This window comes from Equus quagga, chromosome 19, assembly GCF_021613505.1.
Source record: "Equus quagga isolate Etosha38 chromosome 19, UCLA_HA_Equagga_1.0, whole genome shotgun sequence".
Lineage (NCBI taxonomy): Eukaryota > Metazoa > Chordata > Mammalia > Perissodactyla > Equidae > Equus > Equus quagga.
In genome coordinates this window covers 13,301,242-13,311,259 of record NC_060285.1, presented here as the reverse complement: position 1 = coordinate 13,311,259, position 10,018 = coordinate 13,301,242, and the positions used below count along the sequence as shown (strand labels likewise).

At 45.4% G+C, this 10,018-nt stretch overlaps 1 protein-coding gene across 4 annotated transcripts in view; it reads left to right on the top strand.

The window, feature by feature from the left end:
- The first annotated feature begins 1,442 nt into the window (after positions 1-1,442).
- HMGXB4 (HMG-box containing 4) overlaps positions 1,443-10,018 on the top strand; it is a 34,384-nt gene continuing 25,808 nt past the window's right edge. The window contains exons 1-7 of one of the 4 annotated variants that reach the window (XM_046646543.1): positions 1,478-1,516; positions 6,043-6,141; positions 6,486-6,590; positions 6,788-6,936; positions 7,187-7,265; positions 7,372-7,486; positions 8,042-8,997. In XM_046646543.1, the coding sequence (XP_046502499.1) occupies positions 8,110-8,997 (888 nt within the window). In that variant the 5' untranslated portion in view covers positions 1,478-1,516; positions 6,043-6,141; positions 6,486-6,590; ... (2 more) ...; positions 7,372-7,486; positions 8,042-8,109. Of the gene's footprint in view, positions 1,517-6,042; positions 6,142-6,485; positions 6,591-6,787; positions 6,937-7,186; positions 7,266-7,371; positions 7,487-8,041; positions 8,998-10,018 lie in introns of all 4 variants that reach the window. The other 3 variants (XM_046646541.1, XM_046646544.1, XM_046646545.1) reach the window with 3 other exon arrangements.

Below are 10,018 nucleotides of genomic sequence, written 5' to 3'. Positions count from 1 at the left end.
ACACTTACAACTGAAAATATCCTGACCAATATTGAAGAATAAGAGAGAGATACATTTTCAAGGCTCTTAAATACCTCACAGGGAAGCCTAATGTCAGGCAAGGTGTCGCAGAAATGCAATCCCATACCTTTTGGTGAAACTCATTGCCTATCTTTTTGGCAAGGAGGATGGGGGTTGAGAAGAAGGAGGCAACGATGCTAGTTTTATTTATTAATTGCATTTACATTTTGGGAATGAATTCAACAACTTCGTCTCAGGTGTTTTACCATCTCAGCGTCTCACAGTTGTAACAGCAGTGATTAAACAGAATCCAATATTCTACACAGGGCAGGAGAAAGAGCATGAGATGGCAGAAAGAGCCCTGAAGCAAGGGCCCAATAATCTGGCTTCCAATCCTTATCTGATCGCTAATTGGCAGTGTGGTCTGAGGCAAACCATCTTGCTTCTCTGGGTCTCCATTTCTACATCTGTAAAGACAGCATGATGACTACCTCAGCTTTAAGCACCTGTTCAGTTCTGGAATGGAAAGCCCACTAATCTTTGATGTGATCTAAAGCCCCCAAAAATATTCATGTGCACAATTTTGCATAGTTTCCTGGGGTTCATAACTCTAGAAGCCAATCTATATCTCTAACCTGTCTGCTCTACCGTTACTAGGACACTAGCTTCTGCTTGGATTCCTCTGGTAACAGGGAGCTCACCGCCTTACAAGGTAGCCAAAGACCATTGAACTGCTCTAGAAAAGTAAGTTTGTCTCCATATTGAACCAAGATCTGCATGCTGTAATTTCTACCCATTGATCCTAGCTCTCGAGAGCAAATCAGAAAAACCCGCCTCTCTCCTCTTCATTTCTCTGAAGACTGTTTCTAACTTTTAAGGGCAGTAATTTATTGGGAGAACTGCAGATGATTCGTCAGGCCAATTATTCCACAGTGCCTTGTTATAAAGATATGTTCTTCCACCTCATCCGAAATACACCAAACACCCAAATGCAAATATTAAATTCCAAATAAGCACCGCCGCTATTAATCTGCATGGTCTAGGTTTTGCAAAGAGAATTATCGTATAAAAATATCTTGAAGGAAATAGCATAGTCTGTTGGAAAGAGCACTGAGTTAAGAATCAGAAGACGTGGAGTAGCACCCTGCCTCTCACCCCAACTACCTGTGTATGGTTGGGCAAGTCACTTAACGTCTCTGAGCCTGTTTCTCATCTGTAAAATGTGACAAAACCTACTCCCAGGGATGCAGCGAGGATTAAACGATACAGTGTTCGTAAAGCTTCTAGCCCAAGCCCGGCACGGAGCAAACCCTCAATCACTACTCGTTGCCGACCTCGGCCAGCTCGCGGTTCCATTCGATGCGCTCGGCGCTCGTGCACGAGCGAGATGCCCGTCCGCGAGCCGGAGTCTGCGCTCTGGGCTCGACTGAGGCTGCCTGGCCGCTCGCGCTTTCCTCCCCTCCAAGATGGCGGCGGTCGGCGGCGCTGAGGCGGGATCCGAGCGAGCCGAGTGAAGGTAGCGGCGAGCGGAGCCCCCGCGAGGCAGCGCGGGGACCCCTCCCCGAGGTGGCCGCGGCCCCGGCCCGCCGCCCCCCGCCGCCGGGGGCCCGCGACACCGCCCCTGGGGCGCCCCAGGCCCGCCGCGGCCTAGCCCGGGCGCCGAGCCGGGGACTGGAGTAGCGGCCTCAGGCCGGCGCCGGGCCGGGGCTGGAGCGGGCCGGAGCAGGAAGGAGGGCGGGAGCTGTTCAAATGGGGAAGGCGGGAAAGCGGCGGGGCCGGGAGGGGGCGTGCGGCCGCCCGGGGGGCCTCGGGCCGGGCGCCCCTCCCCCTGCGCCGCGTCTCCGCCCTCGGGGGCGCGGGGAGGCGGCGCGGCCGCGGGGAGCCGGCGCGGGCCCGGGCGGCGGGGTCCCCGGGCTGTCAGGGGGCGAGGGCCCGGCCGGGCGGAGGGGGCGCCGGGGCGGCCGATGCGAGGAGCCGCCTTCCTTTCGCGGTCGCGCAGCTTTATTGAACTAGCTGTTGCTGCCAGACTGCCGGGAGCATCCCATTGGTCTGCCAGGGGGACCGCAGAAACGGGGGTCCTGGGGGCTCGCTGTCCCCATAACTTGGTGTCCTGTGGACTCGGGGCGTGCCACCCAGTTTGAAGGTTGCCTTCTTCGCGGGATCGTCCCCACGGGCCCATTTCCCCCACCACTATTACTCGTAGATCCACTTTATTTCGTATCACGCAGAAGAGGAGAAGCATCTCCCTTCTTCCCGGTGGGCTCAGCGGATGGCTGATTCTGTTCCCTTAGAGCAGCATAAATAAAAAACTGAATCCAAAGGAGAGCCTGTTGATTGGACGAGGCTTGTCAAAATTTGTATTGCTGCTTTTTATTTTTTTTTTTTTTTTGGGAAATGTGTGTTGTCAGCCGATCTGTGCGGTGGTCCGTGGTTCCGCTTAGTTGCGTTGCCGTGAGAGGATTCGATCCCCATCCCAGGCTGTCGGGATCTCTGCAGTTTGCAGAGCTGGCAGGGGCTGTGAGTGCTGCATAGGTAGGTTCTTGGAGAAGGGAGTGGCCGGAATTCGGAGTCGCTGCGTTCTAAGATTGGAGGAAAGCTCGACGAGATAGGAGAAGACATCACCTCCTCCTCTCCCAGAAGTCACGACAACAGCAATTCAGAAACGCAACAGCTGGATGAGCATCTTTTCCTGCGCGGACTGGCAGTCTGAGTTCCCGAAAGGAGTGCTGGAAGAAGAGAACAGGGACTCTGCAACAAGGCTCTCGTCCTGATAGCCCTGGATGTCAGGATTTCAGGATTTCGCTCACTGCCCGGTGTCCAGGCCTTACTTTGGCCCGTCCCACTTTTTCAATACTCCTTTACATTCTGGGATCAAGAAGCTTGTTAGTGATTCCTGAGCCTCAGATGGCCTCAAAAAATCACCTTCTGAAACTTTTTTCCAGTGCTGATAATTTGGACTTTCAAAATAACAAAGTACCGTATCCGATGATTTTCGGGTTTTCCCTAATTACTTTGGTAATCCTGAAAATTATGCCTGAACATAACACATATGCTTATCGACCAGTGGAAGATCAGCTCTGCTTCTTCTTTTTCATCTCTTGAAGAAAAGTCCCAAAAGAACCATTTAACAATTTGCACATTTCATACGTACACATTTTTTTTATCATGGCTTTCTTCCATAAAAAATATTAAATAAGCTTTTACTTATGTTGTCATTTCTTAGCATACTGAGAGGAACATAATTGTAAAATCATCCTCCCTCTTGAAGTTGACAACATTGAATTCTATAAACTCCAAAATTATGGAATCAGGAGATTGGGTTCTAACACCTGTTTTACATTGGCCAACATTTAATGTAATTATGGCCTCTGTTTTCTAATGTGAAATTCAAAGCTAATATTTTTCATTTTCGTTAATCTTCGCAATCTGCTGCCCAACTCTGAACTCTGAATTTATTGTGGATAATATTCAACACCTGGAAGAGTTACCAGGGGAGTCATCTGATCTTATATAAATGTTGCCCTAACTCTGCCTTTCTTCCACACTATTGCTTAAGGCTTCTTTATCTGGTTTCATCTTTCTTCTATGAGTCAGCAACCAAAACTAACCCCTGATCTGCAATAATATCCTGATTTTAAAGAACCTGGAAATTCAGGGACCGTCAGTCGCCCAAGCTGTGAGTGACATAGTCCGTTGTGTTGAATTTTCGTTATTTAAGCTCTTCGCTGTCCCAATTCTCTAGTGAGTTGGACTTGCCTTCAGGCCCCACTCATTTTTTCCTATAGGTTATTTAATCCTGTAATTTATAAAATGCTCTTCAGCGTTTTTATGAAAGTTTAAATAGCAGCAGGCCTAATCCTAATACATAATGCTGACGCCAGCACGTGTTTACTGTGTTGGTCTGTGCCTTGGAGGATCAGCTCCTAATTTTCTGTCCCCTTTCACAACTTGTTAAATCCACTGGTTGTTTTTCACAGCAGTCAGTTATGAGCCATGAGTGCTTTTTCCTAGTCCAGCAAGTGACATTGTTTTCTTTCCCGTACTGTCTTCAGAGGTACTTAATCCTACTCTGACTGCTAGGTGTTCAACTCTGTTTTACGTTAGTTTTGATGTTATCAAAGGGAAGGCCTGGTTATCAGTCTCAGGACCTGCCTTTGCTTTGTATAGAAGTGCATTTTGTTGTTGGCAACACGTTGGTGGCCATATTGATGATGTTGAATATTTAAGATTTTTCCTCTATTATTTTTCAAACATTCTTTGCCAAAATTCATTTGGCATGGAAAAGCGTTAACTCGAGGTCTCAAGTTGTGGTGTTTCCTGGCATTATCAGCCTATGAAAACTAATGAGATCTATATATTTTTCTAATAAACTCAGTATTTTAATGCCAATGAGAGGATGTACCTTTCTGAAACGACTGGATGTGATTTGCTGTGACTTTCTCCCTCTCCTCACCCCTTTTGGGGTTAGCGCCCTTTTGGGTGGAAAGGGGAGGACAATAATTTCTACTGGAGAAAGTTTAATGCTTAATGCTGGAACATGAAAAACTGGCTGCATTCTGTATCTTGCCTCCTCATATTTCTACATGAGACCTGACCTTATACCCGCTCCGTATCCTATGAAAAGCCCTCAGAGCAGGCAGTTCTCCAGTGTATCTTCACAATAATCCAGTTCAGTCAGTTTCTTTACTCTAGCTTCTCTCACCTTGACCAAGTCCATTCTTCATTCTCCTTCTTCAGAAAGAGGACAAATGCTTGTCTGTGTTTCTTTTCTTAATCTGACGTATAAATCCTTCTTGGTAATACTTCTTTTTCTGTTTTCAACTCGGGCACATCTGTGCGTTGTATTTTATCTGACTTGCACACTTCAGTCTTTTTTCGTTGATTTTAAATGCAACTCTTATGAAAGTTTCCCTGTTAATCAAATTCATTTTTTCTTTCACCAAAGTTATGTACTTCAGTATTATCCATAACTACCTGAAGGGATTGGCAATGTCTCATTGAAATGTCCCTCAGCGTTTCTAAATCCCATTATAGTAATAAAGGTAAAATAAAATTTAAATAAGTGACCAATCAGACCAACTTTTAAGTACTTCACTAACTGGATGAGAACATTTTCAGTATGTTTAGTGTATAATTTTTAAATTTCCTGCAGGGATTGTGACATTGCCTGTCCTTAACATATTTGAAAAACTTTACCTTAGAGGACAGTTTATGGCTTGTCATCTTCAAAATCAAAATGGACATGTAAACTTGAATGCCAAAAAAATAATTTTAGAAAAATTCAAGACAATATTTAGAACATTTAGGTTATAGCAATTCTTTAAATTAGTGAAAATCTTAATCAAAAATTTCATCACCAGTGGACAAGTGATCATCCTTCCTTGTTTGCCTTTAGAAAGGCTTGATAGTGCTGAAAGCTGTCATATGGCCAACTAATGTGAGTGTCCCTACTTTTACACTGCTATGATTTTGATCAAATTCATACAGCCCAACAAAATGCCTACAAAAAAATTATGCTCTAAAGATCTTTACCGTCCCTGTAATGTTGTCATCATTCCTGTTTAAATAAAAGTACAATAGATTTTAGCCTGTCGTCAATCCAGATGGTAGGATTTTGTGGTCTCCAATGTGTGGTGTAATCTCTCTTCCTTTGCGTCCTACTTTATCTGTGCATTTTGTCACCGTGACTGAACCTATCCCTCTGACTTTATGTCGGTTTTTACTCTGTCTCGATGTTGTCAGTCCTGTTAGCATTTCAGAAATTCACATTCATTTTGAAGTATTTTTTATATGGGAAGTATTAATTTATATACTTCCCCAAACAACAACTTTAATTCATGAATCAAATCAAATTAAGCCTAGTGCAGTGCCTACAGTCTCAACCCCAATGTATTTACAAACAGGATGAGGAGGGGACAAGACACTCCTTTATTCCTGCCGCCCTGCCAGTCTGCCCTTGGATCCCTGCGCACTTCCACCGGGAAGCTTGCCTCTCCACAATGATTTCGCATTACAGGAGAGTTTTCCTTCTTTGTTTCTCAGACCTGGTCCTGTAGACGGGAAGGAGCCTGGACACAGTGACACATTCTCAAAGGGCCTGCAGGACCGCCATGGCTTATGATGACTCCGTGAAGAAAGAAGGTATGACCCCTTAATCTGAGAAGCATTCCAAAGGGGGTGTCCTCTTCAATCCTTGCAGCCCATGGACATAGAGACCAGGACTGGCCGTCACAGCCTGGACTCCCAAGTGATGATCCAGAGCACGGTTAAGCCTCCACGTCATCCCCAGACTGGGCCCGTGGAAACGAAAACCAGGACAGGGTTCCAACACAACAGTGTGAACTATAAGTCTTTGTAGTCTATTGGGGTGATCCCCTGCAGCACTCGTGGTCCTTGCCAGCTCCAGTGTGCAGGAGTCTGGGGATAGGAGTCACATGTTGGACTCCCACAGAGCAACACAACACGTGAATCCTTATTCTTTTCAGCCTTACCTCTGCAAGTCTGTGTCCACCTGCCAAATCACAACTAAGAAACCATGGCTGAGGATGCACATTGGGCCTTTGCGTAGCGTGGAAACATTGGTTCTTCAGGTTTGATTCTTGTATTTGCAGCCAAATCATCAAGAAATATTCTTGTCCCCTTGGATCTAGCCCTGTATTCCGGTGGACTTACTGAAACATTATTTTAATTTGGAAATGGAGGGACTGTTGCATTACATGCGTGGTGATCTGGTTGTTACTTACTTGACTTTCTCGTTTCCTCTCCCAAATGGACCTGTGCTGCTCAGATTGCTTTGATGGTGATCACAGCTTTGAGGACATAGGACTAGCAGCTGGCCGCAGCCAACGAGAAAAGAAACGTTCTTACAAAGATTTTTTAAGGGAAGAGGAAGAAATTGCCGCTCAGGTCAGGAATTCTTCCAAGAAGAAGTTAAAGGTAAATTCTAAACGTTTGGATTAGGAAAGTTTTAAACTATTTCACATCATATTTCTTAATATTTAAAGAAAAGTTTCTTTTAAAAACTTCTCAGTAGAAAAATGAACATCATTCACATCTGTTTTCATTATTTTCTGTGTTTTACTTTGTTTTCTGGAGTCAGACATGATCAAAAAACAAGATTGGTTCCAAACTGCTTTTGCCTCATCATCTTACTCTTTGATCAATTCTTCTTTCTCTTTAATTCTAGGATAGTGAATTTTACTTCTTGGGGACGGACACGCACAAGAAGAAGAGGAAGCACTCCTCTGATGATTACTACTATGGAGGTAAGGATGGGAAAGGGCAGCAGGTGGGATAAACACATCACTGGTTCTTGGAGTCGGGGTAGGGGAAGGGATCCAGATGTTGCTGACTCAGTGGCCTATTTAACAGGACAGTGGTTCTTGTTCTGAGTGCCGGTAAACCAGTGTGAAGGAGGAGAGAGGTGGAGGGCTGGTATTTTGGAGGATTCAGCATAGAAGAACAGTCTTCATTTGTGATACACCAGGTACCAGGTTCCTTCTCCCCCCAATCATCCACTTATCTTATGCCCATTGTTATCTAGCATCCCTTTTGCCATGTGTCGTCCTGGGCCCTCTGGCCTGCACCTGTGGGTTACTTCTCAGTCCAATGCATATCCACTCACAAGACCAGTTTTTCTTAGCTATATTCTGCACATAGCTGATGAGACTAACTCTTTACTAGAATGGATTTGTCCTGAACACAGAAACAGATGATACTCTGCAGTGTAATCTAAATTGTAACTACTTGCAATCCCACAGCTATAGTCCATTCTTCTGGGTATACTCTCTTTGGTTGCTTGTGAAGACTCAGTGAAGAAAAACAACTTAGTGGCAAGAACTGTCTCCAGGGTCAGAGGCAAAATCTACCAAGCCAAGAAGCTCATGAGCATCATCTCCGAGCGTTAGGACTCAGTTGAAGGGCCTCCCCTCAAATCATTCCTGTTAGTCTTTTCCTCATGTTAGTTGGGTATTTTGGTGAGAGAGGAAACTGATTGACGTTGCTTTGTCATGAGGACGTTACTTCTCTTGATTATTTCTAGATATTTCGTCTTTGGAATCGTCACAGAAGAAAAAGAAAAAGTCCAGCCCTCAACCTGCTGATACAGCTATGGACCTGTTGAAAGCTATCACTTCCCCACTGGCGACAGGCTCCAAGCCCTCCAAAAAGACAGGGGAAAAGTCCTCCAGTTCTTCAAGCCATTCAGAGAGTAAAAAGGAACACCACAGGAAGAAAGTGAGTGGAAGCAGTGGGGAGCTGTCTCTGGAGGATGGTAGTTCCCACAAATCCAAAAAGATGAAACCGCTCTACGTGAACACAGAGACACTGACCCTCCGCGAGCCTGACGGTTTAAAGATGAAACTCATTCTCTCACCAAAGGAGAAGGGGAGCAGCTCCGTTGACGAGGAGCCTTTTCAGTACCCCTCTCAACAAACGGCTGTGAAAAAATCCTCTAAGAAGTCAGCTCGGGACGAGCAAGGTGCTTTACTCCTAGGACACGAGCTCCAGAGCTTCCTGAAAACAGCCCGGAAGAAGCACAAGTCGTCCTCAGACCCACACTCATCTCCTGGCCCTGAAGGCTGTGGGTCTGACGCCTCCCAGTTCCCAGAGTCCCACAGTGCTAACCTGGACCTTGCAGGCCTTGAACCTATTCTCGTGGAGTCAGACTCATCCTCTGGTGGGGAGCTGGAGGCTGGGGAGTTAGTGATCGATGATTCTTACCGGGAAATCAAGAAGAAGAAGAAGTCAAAGAAGAGCAAGAAGAAGAAGGACAAGGAGAAGCATAAAGAGAGGCGGCACTCCAAGTCCAAGAGAAGTTCGGGCCTTTCTGCTGCAGCAGTGGGGGAGCTCACAATGACACCTGGCCCTCCTCCCAGCATCCCCTACGCTGGAGCAGCTGCCCCTCCTCCACCACTTCCTGGCCTCCACGCAGATGGGCACAGTGAGAAAAAAAAGAAAAAGGAGGAGAAGGACAGAGAGAGAGAGAGAGGAGAAAAGGTAAACCGCTTTATAAGTGGGGCGGGGATAGGGGTGAAGCAGGTTTTCCCTTGGTAGTCGTAAGTGGGCTTGGAATGAAGCGGCTGAGGCCAACCACCGGGAGTGGAGCAAGGTGAGGGCAGTTTTGGAGTGGTAGAAAGTATTACTACCAGTGGCTGAGTCTGTCTGGTCTACAAATAGGAGCGATCTTAATTATTCATGGGTTCTCTTAATAGAGTTGTTCTTCCGTTGTGCCAAGCCTGGGTGTAGGAGTACCGTGGCTCCTTCTGACGGGTACTTAGACTTCATAGAAGGAGCCAACCCCAGCTTCATTCACTCGGCCCCACTGTCTACCCAGGGCAGTTGAGAGTTGGGAAAATGTATTCTATGAATTCATTTTGGCTGAAAAAGATTTTTAAAATTGGGAGAATAGAGAATAATGACCAAGTTAACGGAAGAAGTTAATAGCTTTCCTCCAACTGGTGTTGGCTGCTTTCTGGTATTCTTTTTAATGTCAAATGTGTATTCTTTCACCATTTGAGAGCTTACTGTTTGCCGAGCCCAATGCTATAATACATGCCAAGAGGTGAAAAGCTGGGCAGGACATAGCTCTTGACCTCGGGGAGCTCACTGTTGAGATAGAAATGAGAAATCAGCTGCCTTGGTTTGCTTTCCTTCTCACAACTCGAGAAATTTTCCAGCAGTTGTACTTTAGAGGTTGATGATGATATCATTAAAGGTTTCCTTTAAAAAATAAACATTTTTTCCCGTTGTCACAGTAATATATTATTTTTCTAGAAATTTAGAAATTCAAAATAGTAGGAAGAAAAAATCAATCATAGTTTTGCCACCTAAGGACAACCGTTTTCTTCCTTTGTTTATAGTTCTGCAAAATGAAATGTCAGATAAAATCTGAAAGAAAAACTACTAAGAAAGAGAAAATCAAATATATTAAGAATTTGGAAATTGCAGTTTCATTTCAGTCAGTAATTGAGGTGCAAGTTGTTTTCCCCAGTGTAAAGAGTACCTTTTAACAAAGTAT